A 24,247-nucleotide genomic window follows, 5' to 3' on the forward strand; every position below is an offset into this window, starting at 1 on the left:
ATTCTGTCTGAGTGATGAGGTGTGAACACTCAATTCTAGGAAACATATCTTGGTAAGCTTTGGTTCGGTGAGGGGCACTGGTGTAGGATGAGGAGGGTGGGATTTCCTCCAACAGTCTGTCTAAGTAAGCATAAACACCACTTAACCCATGAACCCTTCTGGTATACAAGGAGCTCATATATCCCCTGGTATTCAAATAATATTCTCCTATTCGGCAGACTGATGGTTTGTGCTTGCTTTCCTCAATACATAAAGAAATATTCCTTTTGCCTTTATTTCTATAAACTGTTAGGGTCTGAAGGTCGGCCGTAAGCAGGATTCATTCATCACTTTGCTCCTCTCTGAAATCCTAAAGGAAAATCCTAAAAGATTGTTAAGGGTTTGGACATGCTAGAGGCAAGAAACATGTTCCCGATGTTGGGGGAGTCCAGTTTAAGAATAAGGAGTAAGCCATTTAGAACGGAGACGAGGAAACACTTTTTCTCACAGAGGGTGGTGAGTCTGTGGAATTCTCTGCCTCAGAGAGTGATGGAGGCAGGTTCTCTGGATGCTTTCATAGGGCTCTTAAAAATAGCGGAGTCAGGGGATAATGGGGAGAAGGCAGGAACGGGGTACTAATTGGGGATGATCAGCCATGTTTCCACACTGTATGACTTTATGACTCCATATTCTATGTAGAAACGTAGAAACACAGATAAATAGGTGCAGGAGTGGCCATTCGGCCCTTCGAGCCAGCACCCCCATTCAACATGATCATCTAAAATCAGTACCCCGTTCCTGCTTTTTCCCCCATATCCCTTGATTCCTTTAGCCCTGAGAGCTAAATCTAACGCTCTCTTGAAAACATCCAGTGAATTGGCCTCCACTGCCTTCTGTGGCAGAGAATTCCCTAGATCTTTTTGTTGGAAAACAGTAATTTTCTAGGTTTTCAACTTCCATCAAGGAATTAATAATGCAAAACTTACCAGTTTCTAATTAATTAATTCATTAGAACCTGGTAAATTTTTAATTATTGAAATAATAATAGAATATACTGGAGATACTCAGACCAGGTAGCACCTGTATAGAGAAATATGATGATGACCTTTCATCACAATGTAGCATGGCCAGCATTGTCTCTTTTTTATTTATGGCAGATTAGGTTTGGGAGGCCAAATTTGGGCTTTTGTGCCAATAAAGGTATTTACCTTTCATTGCTATACAGGTCAACATGGCACCATTCCCATTATGTAGACAGCAAAGCACTTTCAGCAGTAGTGAATTGCAATGAATTATTTGGATATAAAAATACCGTTGCCCATTTAAAATTGTTTGCAAAGCAAAATTATGACCATTTATTTGTGGAGCACATTAATGCAGCAGGTAATATCCTCAAATGCTGCAAGTGAATGAATTTCCCAAATCAAACAGGCAGAAGTAAACCTGATTACCAAAGCTGTAGGATCTGCTATTTCCCAAGTTTTTAAATTCTCTCAACTTTTCTTTGGAACAATTCTTGCACCTTATCTTTAGTTTCTACCAGTCACTTCCATGGAGAAATGTCAATATGTAAACCAAATGAATTGCTAAAATTATTTCAGAGATCCTGGAAATGAAAACATGGAAAGGGAAGCACCGAGAACAAAAGGAGTTAGTGGATCTGTGAACAGGCATTCATTACATAAAGACAATGTGTTGGAATGCCTTCAAACTTATTTAAAGCCTACATCTTATTCTGAAAGACAGTGGTAAACACAAAGTTTGTGTTGTCTATTTAAAGTTGCATTTGGCCATGTGGGACACACAATATATAAATCAACAATTCTGAAAGTTGTTGGGGGTTATAAATACCCATGGTAAATCTGATTTTCATCAAAAGAAATCAAGACTCAAAATTGAATGTTACTGATTTCAAAGGGTAGAGGTTGACTATAGATTATCGGTAACAATTATCCATAATTGGAGAAAGGAAGCACCATGGGCTCTTGCAACATTAATAATCACAAATCTTGCAAGAAAATAGAATAAAAATAGTACAGTATACGCCTGGTGCTTTTAGATAGAAGGAACGGCAGATGCTGGTTTATACCGAAGACACATACACAGTGCTGGAGTAACTCAGCTGATCAGGCGGCATCTCCGGAGAAAAAGGATGGGTGGCATTCCGGATCGGAACCTTTCTTCAGACAGAAAGTTGAGGTGGGGGGGGGGGGGGGGGGGGGGTAGAGACTGGAGACATGAAATAGCTCGATCAAATCAAGGCTGGCCCACCTCTTGTCCCCCCGTACTTTCAAACTGAAAGGTTCTGACCCGAATAGTTACCCATCTGTTTACTCCAGAGATGCTGCCTGACCCGCTGAGTTACTCCAGCACATTGTGTCTATCTTCGGAAGACTTTAATAATGGGCAGGCATTTGTTGAAAGGGGGGACAAAGATAAATTTAGCAAAACAAAGTTTATTTACAACATAAAAAAAGAATTATCCGGCAGCAAGCATGATATCACATGTAAAGTTGAAGTAACATTTTAACAGATGCTGGTAGCACATTCTTCCACATGGAAGGTAGACAAAAGTGCTGGAGAAACTCAGCGGGTGAGGCAGCATCTATGGAGCGAAGGAAAAGGTGACGTTTCGGGTCGAGGCCCTTCTTCAGTCTGAGTTTCTCCAGCACTTTTGTCTACATTTGATTTTTCCAGCATCTGCAGTTCTTTCTTAAAGATTCTTCCACATAATCAGACAATAGACACTAAAGGGCCTGTCCCACTTGTGCGTCATTTGCGCGTCACGCAGGTGGCACGCGAGGATTGTGAGAATCCCAAAATCATGGGGTGCCGAGCGTGACTGCCTACGCCACCACGTCTCACCACGCGCGCGTAATGCATGCGTCGTGACGCATAAATGATGTTGCGTAAATAACATGCAAATAACGCCCAAGTGGGACAGGCCCTTAAGGAATCTGTTTGCAGTTACACAAAAAACACTCATATGTACATTTAAAGTAAACTATAAATGAAACAAGGCATGCACTAAAACTTTACATCTGTTATAATTGTAAACTTTTTTTTTGCTTTATTTCCTCTCTTCAACACTTCAATGTTGATGTCACTCATTTGAAACATAGCTATCTGATTAAGAAACTTGTAAGACAAACAAATGCTCACTTCTACTTCTCTTCCATATTAACTGATGAAAAACAGGTCCTCTTTCATTTACATCTGGAGTTTGATACGCTTGAGGTAAAAGAAATTACATTCGCACAGCAATAAAAACATATCCTTAACCCCAATTCATTTTCAGCAACTGATAAATTTATACATAATCATAATTCAAACATCTAACCTCATTAATGTTTGGCAGCACATACGTATCAAAAGAGCAAATGTTACGTGTAAAATATGCACAGCCACAAAGATTGCTGGATAAACAATAAGCAGCAGTGAAAGATGCTAGTGAATAAGCTGAGTCAGGAAATATGTTGAGCCCGCGGAATCAACTATTAAACGAGATCCTTTCTATATAATAACTACATGTAATTGAATACTGCAAATAGAAGTACAATATATAATTAAAACAGAGAGACGAAGACATTTGTTCCTAGTATTTTCCATTTTTGTATTAATCACCGACATGATTTTCTTAGTTTGTACAAATAGCAGTTTAATTGTCAAAATGGACATTTTAAAGTAGATCTTTTTCAGTAAAGGTAAAATGAGCACCCATATGCATCTTGGAACAGCTCCACAGACAACAGCAGGAGTCATGACTCCAAGAGGCCTGAGAGCAATGGATTCCTGGGAAACAATGTTGTTGGCTGGGAATGAACATATTCAAGCCAGAAGTGTGGTTTCTTTGTAGTCAAGCAGCTATAGATTGTTTCTCAGGCAAGACGAAACTTGTGCTCTTCCCCCATTTAAAAAACGCACGTTGCAAATACCCAAGATTCCTTTGTTGAGAAAGCATCAATTTCATATTGCCCTAATCTACAAAATAAATTGGTTTCCCCCCAAATATCTGAAAAATCTTCCAGGTGCTTCTGCATACGAGTATATTGAAAAATATTTTTCCTCCAAGTCTTTCCAATCTTTTCCAGCTGTTATATCACAGAATTGTAATGGCACCGAAGGTGGCCATTCGACCATGAAATCTGTATAGAGCAATCCCATCTATCCCATTCACCATAGCCTTTGAAGTCCTCTCAAAAGTTTAATTGACTATTTCTATCACCATTACAGGCAGAATTTCAAGTTATAACTTTTGTGAGGGAAAAGAAGTTCCATCAGATCTCTCCTATAAATTCTGTCCAAAATTTTACATTTCATCTGTGAACTGTCTATTAGGAGTAACTTCCGACTATTTACCGTATTGAAACCAATCATCATTTGGTTCACAGCTATCAAACATCTGCTTATCAGTTTTTACTTCAAGGAAAACAACCCAAACTTCTTCATTCTAACTTTGTAGCTGAAATCCTGAAGTGCAGTGACTGTTGTGTACTGCTTTAACGTAACTTCCCTGCGTTTGCACTCCACATCTTTGTTCATAAATCCAAAAATTTAATATGCTTTACTAACCACTCTTTCAACACGCCCTGCCACTTTCAAAGATTTATGTAAATACACTCAGGCCCCACTGTTCCTGCTCACCATTTAGGATTGTGTCATTTAGTGTTTCACCGTTGATTGTTCTTTTTGCCAAAACGCGTCACTTCACACCTCTCTGTATTATATTTCATTGGCCACATGACTGCTTCTCTGTCAGCTTGTGTCCAATTGCAGTCTATTACAATTTTCATTCCAAGCTTCACTTTCATCTATAAATTAGGAAATCTTACCAGGCCCATTCATATCTAAATCATTAATATATCCAAAAAAAGAGGCCCAAGCACAGATTCATCAAAAATACCATTGTCCATAATTCTTCAGTGTTAGAAAATCTATTTATCAGTTCACACTGCTTTCTGGCTTTAAGCCAAACCTCTATTCACACTACAATTGACCCTTTAATTCCATAGGGCTTAATTTTGCTCATGTCTTTTGTGTGGGAAATTACTCAAACATAAAGAAATGTAATGTAATGTAATGTAATGTAATGAAAAATGAAAGAGCAGGACACGCACTGCCTGCAAAAATAACGGAAAGAGCCACAAACCTATCAATGTACTTGTTTCGCTAACATTGTCCAACTATTTATCATCTGTAGAAAATGTCACAGGGCTGATAAGACTAAATGTGGTTGTTTTAAGTAAAATGTAGTTGCTTTGCATCCTAAAATTTTCCTCAATTCTTCTTTTAGTTAAATTTTTAAGCAATTAAAGCATCTGTGTTATACGATATTTCACTATTGATTTTCAATATTTCACTTGAATCCTGCTTCTGGATAGTTGGTGATAGGTACCATGAACTGAATGTACAAGGAATAAACATGATCACTGGTAATTTAACTTCTCTAAACTGGTAAACTATGGTTTTCTTAGAGTTCCATCAAAGTGAACATAACTCAAAAATTTCCAACTAAACTGGTTGTTGGCATTCATTTGAAGTGAGACCAAATATGAATTTTCAGCAGGTTTGGAGAAACACTGCCAGCTTAAGTATACATTCCAAAAACAAAACATAAGAAATATTATAATATTCATATTTATGTCATTATTTAAGTAAACAAAACTTGGCAATCAGACAGGAAAACAAACCTTGAGGATTGACTATAAATTGAATGAATCAACTTAAATAAAATAAAATTAGGATAGTCTGTTTCCTTGTTCTAAATTTGAGGGAGAAAGGTGATGTCAGTAGTTAATTTGTGCAGGAACGAAGCACAATCATTTTGGTCTTCCCAGTATTGGCTTGAAATAATGTTTTATTCAGCTGTTTTGATATGTCCTTTACATTATAGTGTAGTCTTCCTCTATTTGATATATTTCAATCCCTAGCTAAATTGCTTTGCATGTCACCTGATCCAAAGATAAAAGCCAAGTTATACGAGAGCTATACAAGGCATAATTTGTTCCTTACCGCAATGATGTCCAACGTATTGTCACAGACTTTCCGTATCTCTGCATTTTTATCATGCATTAGATCAATCAAGTATGCTGGAGCCTCTTGCAACAGATTAAGGAAAAGTAACACATGGTCAAGCTTTTCTTTAAAAAAATGAATAAGATCTGTGTACTAATTGTAAACCTCAACTTGCCATTGTGAAAATCATGGGACCGCCTTTATGAACCGTTGAAGTCCAAATGAAAAGGGAATTCTAAGATAGAAACCAAAAGCTGGAGTAACTCAGTGGGTCAGGCAGAATCTCTGCAGAAATGGAATAGGTGACATTTCGGGTCAAAACCCTTCTTCAGACTGAGAGTCAGGGGTAAGGTCAATGAGAGATATAGACAGTATATGGAGCAGATGAATGAAAGATGTGCAAAAGGCAACCATGATCAAAGAAAGGTGGAGCCCGCAACAGTCCATTGTTGGCTGCGGGGTAGGTTATAACGAGTTATACACACAGTGAAATAACAAGACAGTGAAACTAGTGCGACGACTCGGGTAGTACGGTCATGGGCAGATTCATGGGTAATTTTTGGCCCCATTTCCATAACCGGCGTCCGTCTCCGCACCAAAGATCCCATAGGATACTAGTGCGGAGCCAGAAGCTGGTTACGGAAACATCCTCGTAATAATAAAAATTTGGTAAAAATCTTCTCCTCATTTTCAGAATTTTAATTTATTAACTCAAACTGTTCCCCCGCAACGTTGATTACACTGCGAGTCGGGTCGGGTTACGGAAATGGATTAAAAAAAGGCCCACGTTCTGTTCCGTTGCGTACTACACGTCAGCCCATTGCATTTAGCAGGAGTGGTCTATCTTGCGCTGCTATAGGATCTTTGGTTAGCAGACTCTTTAATGGACCACTCATATGCTAAAGATGTACTCAACATTACAAACTACCTCATCATGGCACTCACACCTTTTATTTGCAGTTTCTCTGAAGCCGTAACACTATTTTCTGTACTCATTCTTGCGATACCCGTTTTGCAATACCTGCTGTACTCGTGTGATCTGCCCGATAGGACACAAAACAATTTTTTCGTACTGTATTTTGGTACACATGACAATAATAAATCAATACTAATGCCATTACCTTTCCTTCTGGATAAGGGAGACACAAGCACCAAACAGAATAGGTTAAAAAAAAATCTGTTATTGAGAAAGGATACGGGTTTCCTTTATAATTACGTCTCTGGTAGCTTGGTGGAAAACCATCTGGTAGAAGACATATACAATTTGGCAAACAAATTCATCATCTTCTTGCTTGGCTATTGGAAAGAATAGAAATACACAGAGAAAGGAGTTTACATCTCATCTACACCTCCACCATGTTCCAAATGCAAAGTATTTCAAGCCATTATCACTTTTATTAAAAGCTTATTCCTCATATATCTCACCCCACCATTGGTGTTCCAATAATAGGCCATTCAGATCAATTCTGTTCTGCCATTCGAAGTGATAATGGTTGATCATCTGTCATATGGCATCCCTCAATATTCTTTCATGTCGAAATTTATCAATGATATTCTTAAATATACAATTGCCATTGACCAACAGTGTATGACCAACGCTTGTAATTGCCTACGTGTATGGTCAGGATACAAATTGCAGACTCAAATTTCTCTCCCTCAACCCAATCTTAAAATTCCAACCTGCTATGATCATAAGAGGATAGACACAAAAAGCTGGAGTAACTCAGCAGGACAGACAGCATCTCTGGAGAGAAGGAATGGGTGACGTTTCGGGTCGAGACCCTTCAGACTGGTTAGGGATAAGGGAAACAAGAGATATAGACAGTGATATGGAGAGATAAAGAACAATGAATGAAAGATATGCAAAAAAGTAATAACGATAAAGGAAAAAGGACATTGTAAGCTGTTTGTTGGATGAAAATGAGAAGCTAGTGCGACTTGGGTGAGGGAGGGATAGAGAGAGAGGGAATGCCGGGGCTACCTGAAGTGAGAGAAATTCATACCACCGGGCTGTAAGCTGCCCAAATGAAATATGAGATGCTGTTCCTCCAATTTGCATTTAGCCTCACTGTGACAACGGAGGAGACCGAGGACAGAAAGGTCTGTGGGGGTAGACAAAAATGCTGGAGAAACTCAGTGGGTGAGGCAGCATCTATGGAACGAAGGAAATAGGCAACGATTCGTTGAATCTACCTTCGATTTTCCAGCATCTGCAGTTCCTTCTTCAACAAGGTCTGTGTGGGAATGGGAAGGAGAATTAAATTGTCCAGCAACCGGGAGATCAGGTTGATTCACGCGGGCTGAGCAACTATGTATAAGAGTCCACACCTTGAGCAACGGATACTGTAGATGAGGTTGAAGGAGGTGCAAGTGAACCTCTGCCTAACCTGAAAGGACTGTCAGGGTCCCTGGACAGAGTCGAGGGAGGAGGTATAGCGACAGATGTTGCACCTTCTGCGGTTGCAGGGCAAGGTATCTGGGAAGGGGGTGGTTTGGGTGGGAAGGGATGAGTTAACCATTGAGTTGCGGAGGGAACAGTCTCTGCGGAAGGCAGAAAGGGGTGGAGAAGGGAACATGTGGCTAGTGGTGGAATCCCGTTGGAGATGGCGGAAATTTCAGAGGATTCTGTATTGTATGCGACGGCTGATGGGGGGGGAAGGTAAAGACAAGGGGGACTCTGTCTCTGTTGTGACTAGGGGGAGCGGGAGCAAGTGCAGAGCTGCGGAGTACCAAGGCACACGAGCGAGGGCCTCATCTATGATGGGAGAAGGGAACCCCCGTTCTCTAAAGAATGAAGACATCTCGAATGTTCTAGTATGGAACACCTCATCTTTGGCGCAGATGCGCCGTACCTGTAGACGGAGGAATTGGGAGTTGGGGGATAGAGTCTTTGCAAGAAGCAGGGTGGGAAGAAGTGTAGTCGAGATAGTTGTGGGAGTCAGTGGGTTTGTAATAGACGTCAGTCAATAGTCTAGTTCTTGTGATGGAGACCGAGATCAAGATCATAGAGGATTACTTACTATGAGCGCATGAATTAATTCTGACATTACAAATAGCCTGCTCCCAGGTGGCTTGTCAGTGTGCTGCTCTAAGAAATGTCACAAGTACCCTGGACCTCGTGCTCAAGGTTTCCCTTGCTAATATGAATTGTCCAATCATTATGATCCCTGTGAACAGTATCAGCATGATGGTATAGAGATCACTTTTATTCTTAAACGGCAAGAGTCCATTGAGTTTGGAGATTCAAATTCTGTTTTGGCTCACAGTCAAGATTAACTGGCATTGCAACACTAGTTGGAATTATAACACTTACTATGTTCCAAGGTAGGATTATTAAGAACCTTTGGTGCATCTGTTTCTGTTTGATGCTCATCTTGCATTCCCAAATTAGGAAAAAGTCTATTTCACATCATTGTTATCATGCTGCTAAGGGCAAAACACTAGAAAATACAATGTTCTGTCAAGCCTTACCATTTAGAAGCTCAATGAGTGCTGGAATAATTCCAGATTTAGCTAGCATTGCTGCACAGGAATCATCCATGGACACAGTGCCAATCATAATCACCACTTCCAGAACCAGGTCATCTTCTGTCGAACCTTGAGAGTAAGAGACACAAATGTGCTTTCATTAATAACTATGGACAAAAGCTTGGTGTATTTATTGTAGTTTAACCTAGAGCCTATAACTTAACTGATACAGCATTTACAACTTATAGAATACCCAAAAGGTCATTTGCCTGAATATTGAGGAAACCACAGCAAAACTGAAAATGTTCAATTGTGTGAGAAGGAGAACATTCAACCATTTATTTCAACCAGTTCAGAAGTGGAATAGGATTGTCATAGGATTCAAGTATTCAGCTCATTGTAACAGCAATGAGTCAATATAGTACCTATGAAGGAAAGATAGGTTAATGAAATTGAGATGCAGATTCATGATCTAAATAAATGATGGCAAAGATCTGAGGGAATGAATGGGGCCCACACTGTTATAATCTTCCTGCATATGGTTGTATTGTTCCACAATATTTGGCTGCACTACATATTTAGAAATCCTCTGCAAAATTAGAATGTAATGTATATCTATAAAAAACCGTCATGGTGGAACATTCAAATAGCTTTGTTTTCTTTGTATTGGCATCATAATCGTACATCCCTATCCATTTTCCATCATATGAGAACTTGTCATGCTAATATCTTTAATTGCACTACTCTGTTCCCCTACTCTCCAAAAGAGGACACCAGAAGTTTAGACTGGTGATTATTGATCTCAAACATTTTTTTGTACGACTAAATTAGACCAAATACATTTGGTTTTAAGGAATGAAATCATTTGAATGTTAAACCACAGCATTATAAAGTTCAAGAATATAGTGTACAGAATGACACTATAATACAGTTTCTCTGAACATGAATTGCACCCTACAATAGGTTTTGCATGAAGACTGCTGCAAATTACACAATAACAGTGCTGCATTCATCAACACCAAAAATAACTGGGTCTAAAAATGTTTTTGTACTAAATTGACAATGCTAATCTAAAGAAAAACTCCATACAGTGCTCTCCGTAATGTTTGGGCCAAACAACCATCATCAGTCTGAAGAAGGGTTTCGGCCCGAAACGTCGCCTATTTCCTTCACTCCGTAGATGCTGCTGCACCCGCTGAGTTTCTCCAGCATTTTTGTGTGCCAACCATCATTTATTTATTTGCCTCTGTACTTCACAATTTGAGATTTGTAATAGAAAAAGTCACATTTGGTTAAAGTGCACATTGTCAGATTTTAATAAAGACCATTTTTATACATTTTGGTTTCACCATGCAGAATTTACAGCAGTGTTTATACATAGTCCCCCCATTTCAGGGCACCATAATGTTTGTGACACAGCAATGTCATGTAAATGAAAGTAGTCATGTTTAGTATTTTGTTGCATATCCTTTCCATGCAATGACTGCTTGAAGACTTTGATTCATGGACATCACCAGTCGCTGGGTGTCTTCTCTGGTGATGCTCTGCCAGGCCGGTATTGCAGCCATCTTTTGCTTATGCTTGTTTTGGGGGCTAGTCCACTTCTGTTTTCTCTTCAGCATATAAAAGGCATGCTCAATTGGGTTCAGATTGGGTGATTCCCTTGGCCATTCAAGAATTGACCATCTTTTAGATTTGAAAAACTCCTTTGTTGCTTTAGCAGTATGTTTGGGATCATTGTCTTGCTGTAGAATGAACCGGCCAATGATTTTTGAGGCATTTGTTTGAACTTGAGCAGATAGGATGTGTCTATACACTTCAGAATTCATTATGCTGCTACCATCAGCAGTTGCATCATCAGTGAAGATAAATGAGCCAGTACCTTCAGCAGCCATACATGCCCAGGTCACAACACCCCCACCACCGTGTTTCACAGATGTGGTGGTATGTTTTGGATCTTGAGCAGTTCCTTCTCTCCTCTTTGCTTTGCTCTTGCCATCACTCTGATATAAGGTAATCTTCATCTCATCTTTTTCCAGAATTGTGGTTGCTATTTAAAGAACTTCTTGGCAAACTAACCCGGCCATCATATTTTTGCAGCTAACCAGAGGTTTGCATCTTGCATTGTAGCCTCTGTATTTCTGTTCATGATGTCTTCTGCAGACAGTGGTCATTGACAAATCCACACCTGACTCCTGAAGAGTGTTTCTGATCTGTTGGACAGGTGTTTGGGGGGGTTTCTTTATTATAGAGAGAATTCTTCTGTCATCGGCTGTGGAGGTCTTCCTTGGCCTGACAGTCCCTTTGCGATTAGTAAGCTCACCAGTGCTTACTTCTTTCTTCTTAATGATGTTCCAAACAGTTGATTTTTGTAAACCTAAGGTTTGGCTGATGTCTCTAACAGTTTTATTCTTGTTTCTCAGTCTCATAATGGCATCTTTGAGTTTCATTAGCACAACTTTGGTCCTCATGTTGATAAACAGCAATAAAAGTTTTGAGAGGCGATGGAAAGACGGGAGGAAAGATTAGGTGCTGAGAGCTCTCTTATACCTGTATTAAGGAGGTAATCAAACACACCTGAGCAATTACAAACACCTGTGAAGCCATGTGTCCCAAACATTATGGTGCTCTGAAATGGGGGGGGGGGGGGGGGAACTATGTATTAACACTGCTGTAATTTTTACATGGTGAAACCAAAATGTATAAAAATACCCTTTAATAAAATCTGACAATGTGCACTTTAACCACATGTGATTTTTTCTATTACAAATCTCAAATTGTGGAGTACAGTGGCAAATAAATAAATGATGCGTCTTTGTCCCAAACATTATGGAGGGCACTGTATTTCTAAACAGGACATAAAAGTAAAGGACCGTTTATGATTGGATCCACTTTAGCCACTGGAACAACTTGATCTTCATGATTCTTATCTAGGTCATGGAGGCATCTTACTCAAACACAATATCGATCTAACTTCCTACATCTTCTCCCTCCAACTGTTTGGACTCTCACTCTGGCCACAAACTCTTTGACTCCAGACTGTCAAAGCCGCTACAGCCAGACATTAAAACAGCTTTTTTCCACCAGTAGCTCTACTCAGCAGCCAAAAGTCTATAGCCTCTGGTATTTTATTTTATTCTTCACGTTTAAATTATGTTTTATGTTTAATTGTCTACTGTACATCGTGTTGTTATCCATGCGAGCAAAGTACCAAGGCAACTTCCTTGTATGTATACATACTTGGCTACTAAAATTTATTCAATTCAATATCAGAAATGTGTTTTGCAATTTATCACCATGACTAAACGTTACAATCACATTTTTGATTACTCTTTATATCATATCCACCCATCCAACAAACCTGGTTTCAGTTTGTCCTTGAGGAATGGAACCAAGTTATATTCTTTCAGCACAAGCTCCCAGTCAAGATTTGGAACTGTCAGATTAGCCAATGTTCCAAGGCACTCAATAACAAATTCTTCACCTTCATTGATATTGATCTGAGCTGCCAGGTCCCCAACATAATCCTAAAAGAAAAAAAAGATATTTGAATTAAGTTTTATTTTCACCCAAAGGGCCAGGTCCTTTTAATTTAAATACAATTAAACGGGGAATCCTGCCGATTACCCAAGCACATAGTTAAAACTCGCTGAGAATTACATTTATGAACATGCAAAGCCCTATACAGGAGCATGTGTGTTTTTACATGTGTAGTAGTGATATAAATCCATGCTCAACATTCAAAAAATAACTTTACAATCACAGTTATGAACCAATTATTTCATGTTGTTAAACCTGTGCCTTCAATAAAATAAAATCAATAAAATTGATTTTAACACGACTACGAGTAAAAAGTAAAATATAGCGTTACACCTACTGAATCAAACACTTAAAGCATTGCTTTCACAGAACATGGCTGGTAGTTACGTTTATCTGAGTCACAAAGGTTTTATCTCCTTTTCACTTCTAGCCATTGACAACTTACTCCACCCATGTCGGAGTTAAACCCCCCTCTCCTGCATCTGCCTATAACTTGCCATGCTTAGTCCAGCCTACATCTCTCTTTTTCAGCTTTCTCCCACTTACTCCTATCAGTCTATTGAAGGATCCCGGTCTGAAACATCGTCTGTCCATTCCTTCCACATATGCTGCCTGACCTGCTGAGATTCTACAGTAGATCGGAGAAGAAAGGCAAGGGTCCATTGTTGGGATATCATGTTGAGTACAGCAATGGCATGCCGTTATTTTTATTATTTCCTCAACTGCCCATTTTAATATTATGTGCAACAGAAATTTTCCAGATAGAATGTAATTGTAGTTTAATAACTCATGCGCTAGCATGAATCACTATGATATCCAATTTTTCCAAAAAATCCTCTCCACTATAACTTACAATTTAAAAATACTTATAGTTATAATAACAGCATTTATTCTTATTGTGGATAATAAATTTAGATTGTTTCAAACTAAGGATTACAATTAAATATTCCCTCGAATATTTATTTTTGAGTCGTTTTTGTAATATACATCATTTATGTCTTATGTCATATATTTTATTTTCCATTTACTAAATTCAAGCCATATAATAATAATAATAATAATAAATTTTATTTATGGGCGCCTTTCAAGAGTCTCAAGGACACCTTACAAAAATTTAGCAAGTAGAGGAAAAACATGTAAGCGGAATGAAATAAACAGTAGAGACATGGCTAGTACACAAATTAAATACAGAATTCAATTCAAAACACAATATGAGGCAATTCAAGCACAGATGAAAAGGGAGGGGGACGTGGGGCTAAGGATAGGCAGAGGTGAAGAGATGGGTCTTGAGGCGGGACTGGAAGATGGTGAGGGACACGGAATTGCGGATCAGTTGGGGGAGGGAGTTCCAGAGCCTGGGAGCTGCCCTGGAGAAGGCTCTGTCCCCAAAACTGCGGAGGTTGGACTTGTGGATGGAGAGGAGACCGGCTGATGTGGATCTGAGGGACCGTGAGGGTTGGTAGGGGGAGAGGAGGTCAGTGAAATATGGGGGGGCCAGATGGTGGAGGGCTTTGTAGGTGAGGACCAGGATTTTGTAGGTGATCCGGTGGGAGATGGGAAGCCAGTGAAGTTGTTTGAGGACTGGAGTGATGTGATGCCAGGATTTGGTGTGGGTGATGAGTCGGGCGGCTGCATTCTGGACCAATTGGAGTCGGTTGATGTAGGTGGAGCTGATGCCAAGGAGAAGTGAGTTGCAGTAGTCCAGTCGGGAGGAGATGAAGGCATGGATGAGTCTTTCAGCAGCGGGAGGTGTGAGAGAGGGTCTGATTTTGGCGATGTTGCGGAGGTGAAAGAAGGAGGTTTTAATGACATGGCGGATGTGAGACTCAAGGGAGAGGGTGGAATCAAAGATCACGCCAAGGTTGCGGGCCTGGGGAGATGGGGAGACAGTGGTGCCGTTGATGGTGAGAGTGGGGTTATTGATTTTGCTGAGTGTGGATTTGGAGCCTGAGGAGGAATTCTGTTTTAACGCTGTTGAATTTGAGGAAGTTATGTTGCATCCAGGTTTTTACATATTGGATTCTACTACATGCAATTTGTACAATAAACTGTTAGTGAGTGCATCAGTGATAATTTCTTAGAACAAGATATTTTGGAGTTAAGGCGATTTTAGATTTGGTCATATAATGAGGTGGTATTAAAAAGAGATCCCAAAGTTAAGGTTTTTGCAGATAATAGAATATCAGTTAGAGTTTGAGGGTGAACATGATGAAAGAATGGGTCGACTGGGCTTGTATTCACTGGAATTTAGAAGGATGAGAGGACGTCTTATAGAAACATATAAAATTCTTAAAGGATTGGACAGGCTAGATGCAGGCAAAATGTTCCCGATGTTGGGGCCCTCCAGAACCAGGGGGCGCAGTTTAAGAATAAGGGGTAAGCTATTTGGGACTGAGATTCAGATTCAGATTCAGATTCAGATTCAATTTTAATTGAATGAGGGAAAACCTGTAAAATCCTCGGCCACAGAAGGCAGTGGAGGCCAATTTATTAGATGTTTTCAAGCGAGAGAGTTAGATTTAGTTCTTAGGGCTAATGGAATCAAGGAATATAGGGAAAAAGAATGAACAGGGTACTGATTTTAGATGGTCAGTCATAATCATATTGAATGGCAGTGCTGGCTCAAAGGGCCGAATGGCCTACTCCTGCATCTATTTTCCTATGTTTCTATGAACAGCACAGGTTCAAATCCAGTGTCTTAACTTAAACAAGGGTACCGGTAATTACAAGGTATGAAGAAAGTTGAACAAAAAATAGGCTACATCAAGGTCTGTAGATCACCAGTGGTAGATGATCAAAACCATCAGCTCTCTGTGTCATGGATGTTGATTACTGCTGCACTGATAAAACACAACGTTGAAATTATCTTGTTTAATGCCAAAGTTAACTTCCTATTTCAAGTTTGATGGACACCCAATATGCAGATCCTCAACATTATAAAGTGACTGAGGGAGAGATATTATCTGTGGATGCTAACAGCAGAGTGACATGCATTAACTAGCAATCAAAATGTATCTCAAACTGCATAATTTAGTTTCTGATCTGCACAATAATAATGGATGACATTCTTAGAACACCATTATTTTTCTTGCAAGATCTGGACCAATGAAAGCAAACACACCAATCTGGAAAAAAATCCTTGCATCCCTCGATGCAAAGCACACACTTGAAGGGCACAAACTAGCTGATTGTGATTTCAATCAGTTCATTTTGCAAAATCGAATGACGGAAATTTGTCTTTAATCACAAGCACCCCAAACACATGCTAACATATCAACCACCTGACACATTCCTTCCTCACACATCTGGCTTCACCGATTCTATGGAACAGAACATCAGATAGGGAGTGCAGTCAATATTTTAGCTTCAGTTTAGTAATTAAATACATTTTTTTTGCTACATCCATTGTTAATTTAAATTCATTAACATATAAAAGTACACCAATATTATTTATCTACAAGCAGGGCTCTTGCTATTATTATTGATATCCCCAAAATATAAACAATGAAACAAATCAGATAACTATGATTTCTATGAATAAATTCATCCATAGATAAACATGTAACAGTAATGACATTTATCTGGTTTGAACCATATGTTTTACAGCACAGAGACAAGCCATTTGGCCCAACTCGTCCATGCGACCAAGGTGCCCCATCAAAGCTAATGCTCATATTTGGCCCATATCTCACTCAGCCTTTCCTATCCAAATCTCTTTTAAATGTTGTTATTGTACCTGCTTCAACTACCTCCTCTGGTAGCTCATTCCATATACCCACCATCATCTGAGTGAAAATGTTGCCCCTCAGATTCCTATTAAATCTTTCCCCTCTCACCATAAACCTATGTCTTCCAGAGAAAAGATGTACATTTTATAGTCATACAGCACAGAAATAGGCCCTTCAGCCCAACTTGTCCATGCTCCATCTAAGCTAGTCCCATTTGCCCATTTTTGGCCCATAGTCCTTTAAGCCTTTCTTATTCATGTTCCTGTAATTGAATTTTAAATGCTGTTATAATACCTGCCTCAACTACCTCCTCTGGCAGCTCGTTCCACATACCCACCACCCACAGCAACAAAGTTGTCCCTCAGGTTCCTATTAAATCTTGATCCTCTCACAAACTTATGCCCTCTGGTTATTGATTCCTCTGCCCTGGGTAAAAGACTATGCATTCACCCTATCAAATCCCCTCACTATTTTATACATTTCTCTAAGATCAGCCCATAGCCTGCTGCTCTCCAAGGAATAAAGTCCTAGGTTGTCCAATATCTCCATAAAGCTCAGGCCCTCGAGTTCAGGCAACATCCTCGTAAACGTAACTAAGAGAAATGATAACTTGCTGAATAGGGTGTCAAGATACATATACATCAGGGGCTAATAAGCATGATTTGGGAAATTATTTTTTAGAATAGTCTGATACTTTTTCAAGATGCAGTCTATATATGGAATGCCATTTTACCTTGTCAACCTGCCATTTTTACAAGGAATTGGATGTAGTTTTATTGCTAAAATTATCTAAATAATACGCAGCATATGGATCTATGGGCTAATCAATGTGATTTAAAGAATACTAAACTAAGGCTGTGAGCAAGTACAAGGATCTGGCTAATAGGTTAAAATTCTTTATTCTTTGCCATTGATCACATCATCAGGATTATAGATGAATGTGCTGAAAAGTCTTTTCACTATGAGATTCCTAACATTTTTAACATCAAAAAACCCAATCAATTCCCAACTTATGAAAGACATACAAAGTAGTAATTAATTTAATTCACCACCCTAATCTAAAACAACTAAAAACAAAGTATTTTAAAGCCAAATTAGACATTGATTGGTCTCATTTTTCCTAATTTTTAATGTATTTCCTTTTAATAATCAATTGATCATTCTGACTTTTAAAACCCCAAAAATGTGAGGACATTTGTAAAATGGTCCATGTGTGCAATATTTATATTATATCCCAACCCATAGGTATGCAAATATAATGAATTAAAGGAACATTCTTTAAGTACATAAAAATAATTATGGTTCAGCTTAATTGTAAAGCATCGCGAGCCTCTTCAAAATGTGCAGTCGAGCATTAACTGCTGTTGCATTCAATGGTGAATCCAGTCGTACAGTAAGGTGAGCAGAGGTCAAATCTGCTGGATTCAATGGTACGTCCAATGTTGGAGCAAAAGGTTGGACGCACTGGTTTCAGCAGTGAATATAATGGGAGAGCGGGACGTTAGGTCTGATGTAAATAACAATATTTATATCAACAGTTGCACAGCAGCTTAGGTCAACTGGAATCTGACCTCCCAATTGTCCATCCAAACATCAATATTTGAACAAGAGTTGCAAATTCTTGAGATGAGACAAGTCTGCCAGTCAGTCAGCTAGCTTGATTTGACCCAAAGGTAGCTGGTAATCAACAATGGGAAGATGAATGACCAAATAATGGGTGCAAAGCAACAGTATGGATAAGCGGGAGCAGAATTAAAAAAAATATCAACAGGGAGGAGGCAAGTCAATTTAATAGATGACCCTTAATTATTGGCTAACAGCATAAACATGCACACAACCAGCCCCCCCAAACCCAACCCCCTCCACCCACTCAGATGCATTACTGCCAATTACACACAGGTGCATGACTCTTATGATACCTACTATGAATAAATCTTTGCTTTGGCCTTCATGTTGTGAAATGTTCCTGATCATTTTCATCAGCAGCGAATCCTTGAATTTGAAGGCTCGTTTCATTAGCAGTTTAAGGCCATTTCCTAAAATGGGTAATGTTTAAAGTCAGCCATTCAAAGTCAAATTTATCTGTATAACACCATGATTAAACATAATCAGATGACAGCTCAACAGACTTAACCACACTCCTTGCCAATTATGTAGAGGAATATCTGATTTTCACCTTAACTGTATTCCTTTCTACTTTCACACCATCCTTATCAATAATCCATTGGCTTTAAAAATATTCAAAGCTATTGCTACTATAATGGAATTGAGTTCCAATCCCGACAAACCAGATATAAGGAATTTGACTTGAGATCCGTTTTATATGGGAAACCTCTTATTTTTATACAGCGATTACGGGTCATAGACTCTCCTACAAGTAATATCTGTCTCACATAGAAACATAGAAACATAGAAATTAGGTGCAGGAGTAGGCCATTCGGCCCTTCGAGCCTGCACCGCCATTCAATATGATCATGGCTGATCATCCAACTCAGTATCCCGTACCTGCCTTCTCTCCATACCCTCTGATCCCCTTAGCCACAAGGGCCACATCTAACTCCCTCTTAAATATAGCCAATGAACTGGCCTCGACTACCCTCTGTGGCAGGGAGTTCCAGAGATTCACCACTCTCTGTGTGAAAAAAGTTCTTCTCATCTCGGTTTTAAAGGATTTCCCCCTTATCCTTAAGCTGTGACCCCTTGTCCTGGACTTCCCCAACATCGGGAGCAATCTTCCTGCATCTAGCCTGTCCAACCCCTTAAGAATTTTGTAAGTTTCTATAAGATCCCCTCTCAATCTCCTAAATTCTAGAGAGTATAAACCAAGTCTATCCAGTCTTTCTTCATAAGACAGTCCTGACATCCCAGGAATCAGTCTGGTGAACCTTCTCTGCACTCCCTCTATGGCAATAATGTCCTTCCTCAGATTTGGAGACCAAAACTGTACGCAATACTCCAGGTGTGGTCTCACCAAGACCCTGTACAACTGCAGTAGAACCTCCCTGCTCCTATACTCAAATCCTTTTGCTATGAAAGCTAACATACCATTCGCACCTGCATGCCCACTTTCAATGACTGGTGTACCATGACACCCAGGTCTCGCTGCATCTCCCCTTTTCCTAGTCGGCCACCATTTAGATAATAGTCTGCTTTCCTGTTTTTGCCACCAAAATGGATAACCTCACATTTATCCACATTATACTGCATCTGCCAAACATTTGCCCACTCCCCCAGCCTATCCAAGTCACCTTGCAGTCTCCTAGCATCCTCCTCACAGCTAACACTGCCCCCCAGCTTAGTGTCATCCGCAAACTTGGAGATATTGCCTTCAATTCCCTCATCCAGATCATTAATATATATTGTAAATAGCTGGGGTCCCAGCACTGAGCCTTGCGGTACCCCACTAGTCACTGCCTGCCATTGTGAAAAGGACCCGTTTACTCCTACTCTTTGCTTCCTGTTTGCCAGCCAGTTCTCTATCCACATCAATACTGAACCCCCAATGCCGTGTGCTTTAAGTTTGTAAACTAATCTCTTATGTGGGACCTTGTCGAAAGCCTTCTGGAAGTCCAGATACACCACATCCACTGGTTCTCCCCTATCCACGCTACTAGTTACATCCTCGAAAAATTCTATAAGATTCGTCAGACATGATTTACCTTTTGTAAATCCATGCTGACTTTGTCCAATGATTTCACCACTTTCCAAATGTGCTGCTATCCCATCTTTAATAACTGACTCTAGCAGTTTCCCCACTACCGATGTTAGACTAACTGGTCTGTAATTGACCGTTTTCTCTCTCCCTCCCTTCTTAAAAAGTGGGGTTACGTTTGCTACCCGCCAATCCTCAGGAACTACTCCAGAATCTAAAGAGTTTTGAAAGATTATTACTAATGCATCCACTATTTCTGGAGCTACTTCCTTAAGTACTCTGGGATGCAGCCTATCTGGCCCTGGGGATTTATCGGCCTTTAATCCATTTAATTTACCCAACACCACTTCCCGGCTAACCTGGATTTCACTCAATTCCTCCAACTCCTTTGATCCGCGGTCCCCTGCTATTTCCGGCAGATTATTTATGTCTTCCTTAGTGAAGACGGAACCAAAGTAGTTATTCAATTGGTCCGCCATATCCTTGTTCCCCATGATCAACTCACCTGTTTCTGACTGCAAGGGACCTACATTTGTTTTAACTAATCTCTTTCTTTTCACATATCTATAAAAACTTTTGCAGTCAGTTTTTATGTTCCCTGCCAGTTTTCTTTCATAATCTATTTTTCCTTTCCTAATTAAGCCCTTTGTCCTCCTCTGCTGGTCTCTGAATTTCTCCCAGTCCTCCGGTATGCTGCTTTTTCTGGCTAATTTGTACGCATCATCCTTCGCTTTGATACTATCCCTGATTTCCCTTGTTATCCACGGATGCACTACCTTCCCTGATTTATTCTTTTGCCAAACTGGGATGAACAATTTTTGTAGTTCATCCATGCAGTCTTTAAATGTCTTCCATTGCATATCCACCGTCAACCCTTTTAGAATTAATTGCCAGTCAATCTTGGCCAATTCACGTCTCATACCCTCAAAGTTACCTTTCTTTAAGTTCAGAACCATTGTTTCTGAATTAACAATGTCACTCTCCATCCTAATGAAGAACTCAACCATATTATGGTCACTCTTGCCCAAGGGGGCACGTACAACAAGACTGCTAACTAACCCTTCCTCATTACTCAATACCCAGTCTAAAATAGCCTGCTCTCTCGTTGGTTCCTCTACATGTTGATTTAGATAACTATCCCGCATACATTCCAAAAAATCCTCTTCCTCAGCACCCCTGCCAATTTGATTCACCCAATCTATATGTAGATTGAAGTCACCCATTATAACGGTTTTGCCTTTGTCGCACGCATTTCTAATTTCCTGTTTGATACCATCTCCAACTTCACTACTACTGTTAGGTGGCCTGTACACAACACCCACTAGCGTTTTCTGCCCCTTAGTGTTTCGCAGCTCTACCCATACCGATTCCACATCCTGCAAACTAATGTCCTTCCTTTCCATTGCATTAATCTCCTCTCTAATCAGCAACGCTACCCCACCTCCTTTTCCTTTCTCTCTATCCCTCCTGATTATTGAATATCCCTGGATGTTCAGCTCCCAGCCTTGGTCACCCTGGAGCCATGTCTCCGTGATCCCAACTATATCATAGTCATTAATAGCTATCTGCACATTCAACTCATCCACCTTATTACGAATGCTCCTTGCATTGAGACACAAAGCCTTCAGGCTTGTTTTTACAACACTCTTACCCCTTATACAATTTTGCTGAAAAGTGGCCCTTTTTGATTTTTGCTCTGGATTTTCCGGCCTGCCACTTTTACTTTTCACCTTGCTACCTATTGCTTCTACCCTCATTTTACACCCCTCTGTCTCTACGCTCACACATTTAAGAAACCCTTTCCCTTTAACTCCATCCTCCACTATCCCATTTGACACCCCACCCCCCTTATTCAGTTTAAAACCACCCGTGTAGCAGTGGCAAACCTGCCTGCCAGAATGCTGGTCCCACACCTGTTAAGATGCAATCCGTCCCTTTTGTACAGTTCCCCCTTACCCCAAAACAGATCCCAGTGATCTAAGAATCTAAATCCCTGCCCCGCGCACCAGTTCCTCAGCCACACGTTCAGGTCCCGTATCTCCCTGTTCCTGCTCTCGCCAGCACGAGGAACTGGAAGCAAACCGGAGATAACAACCCTGGAGGTCCTGCTTTTCAGCATTTTTCCGAGCTCTCTAAAGTCACGCTGCAGAATATTCATCCCCTTCTTTCCGACATCGTTTGTGCCGACATGCACTACCACTTCCGGATGTTCACCTTCGCCCTTGAGGGTTTTCTGCACTCTGTCCGTGACATCCTGGATCCTGGCACCAGGAAGGCAGCACACCATCCTCGCATCCCGTCTGTTGCCGCAGAAACACCTGTCCGTACCTCTCACAATGGAGTCTCCCACTACAATGGCGTTGCCTGCCTTAGGCCTTTTTGGTTTTGGCTCAACAGCCCTATTCGCATCACAAGCCAGTCCGTCGCCCAGTGTAAACACCTCTTCTGTCCCGACAGCTTCTAAGTGGGTGAACCTGTTCACAAGAGGTACAACACCCGGGGAAGTTGGCATTCCATGCTTCCCTCCCGTTCTCACTGTCTCCCACCTTCTCTCTTCCAGTACCTTAGGTGTAATAATCGTACTGTAGGACTTGTCGAGGAACGACTCAGTTTCTCGGACGAACCGGAGGTCATCCACTTGCTTCTCCAGTTCCCCAACACGGCCCTTCAGGAGCTCTACCTGGATGCACTTCTCGCATTTGTAGCAGCCAGAGGCACCGGCGGTGTCCTTGACCTCCCACATGCTGCAAGCATCGCACTGAATCAGCTTGCCTGACATCTCCTTCTTTCGTCTCTACCTCTCAAACGTATTGCGTGGTCTCCTCTCCTCAGCAGCCTCCTCGCCGAAGACTCTCGAGCCAAAGACTCACACTTTTCTCACAGGGCACTTCCCTCACAAGGCCGCTCACTCACTGCCGCTCGCTAAGAGCAGTCTTGCTTAAATTGACTGATAAATTGCCTGATTTACCAATTTACAAACCAAATTCCTCAGTTTTCAACTGTTTTCCCAGCACTGACTCACTTCTCTCCTCCCACTTGGGCTAGAGCCAATCAGTCGTATCTCTTGCTAATCTCCTGCTGCTGTTGTTGCTCCCAAAGCTTCATCAACCCTTTCATGATCCCAGAGGATCTTCTATGTTCCAATCAAATCCCCAATGTTCCAATCCAGTCACCTAAACTCCTACAGATACAATGAAACATTGTCCAAACAGTCCCCATAAGACAACCCATCCATTCCGGGCACTAATCCTAATCAACCTACCCTAGACTGCTTACAATGCATTAACTACCTGTTTTAAACAAGGAGACCAAACACAGTACTTCAGATGTGTTCTCAGCAAGGCCCTACATAATTGAAGACTATGTAGCTGGAATGCAAGGCACCTCTCTCATTTCCTTAAAATAAATACCTGTATAGTAAAGTTAAACATGAGAAGAAATCCAGGTCATTCATTACATAAAATATACCATGCAGCCAAAATTAGTACTGAGGCCATGAATTTATTACAGTGTGCCGACTCGGATAAGCATGTTACATCAGTAACTGCAAATGTCCCTGCTTTAAATCATCGTGGCTGCACACATCATTTACGAGCAAGATGACGTTATTCGTAGGCTTACTGTTTTTAAAAAAAGTACTTCTCAACTTATTAAAATTGTTATTGAAAATTTAGTAGAATGCAATCCACATACACATTTGGCAGACATAAATTGTTAGCAAAACTGTTACATATAGCTGGATAAGTTGAAAACTTATTAATCTGTAGCTTTGTCAGCTAAATTAACCAGAAGAGATATCCTCAGGTTTACCACAAAATTAAAATTGCAAACATTTCTCATAAATCAAAAGGCATAGATGTTCCAT

General features: G+C 40.4%; 1 protein-coding gene across 3 annotated transcripts in view; it reads right to left on the reverse strand.

Moving 5' to 3' along the window:
• The window catches only part of kifap3 (kinesin associated protein 3), a 132,093-nt gene that overhangs the window by 24,519 nt on the left and 83,327 nt on the right, over positions 1-24,247 (reverse strand). For all 3 annotated transcript variants that reach the window (XR_004413262.1, XM_033028221.1, XM_033028220.1), the window contains exons 13-17: positions 18,654-18,766; positions 12,824-12,989; positions 9,466-9,591; positions 7,192-7,290; positions 5,992-6,077 (exon numbers count right to left, since the gene is read on the reverse strand). Coding sequence is in view for 2 of the 3 variants with exons in the window: in XM_033028221.1 (XP_032884112.1) it covers positions 5,992-6,077; positions 7,192-7,290; positions 9,466-9,591; positions 12,824-12,989; positions 18,654-18,766 (590 nt within the window). In the remaining variant the exon portion in view is untranslated. The remainder of the gene's footprint in view (positions 1-5,991; positions 6,078-7,191; positions 7,291-9,465; positions 9,592-12,823; positions 12,990-18,653; positions 18,767-24,247) is intronic.

Source organism: Amblyraja radiata, chromosome 10, assembly GCF_010909765.2.
Source record: "Amblyraja radiata isolate CabotCenter1 chromosome 10, sAmbRad1.1.pri, whole genome shotgun sequence".
Taxonomy (NCBI): Eukaryota; Metazoa; Chordata; class Chondrichthyes; order Rajiformes; family Rajidae; genus Amblyraja; species Amblyraja radiata.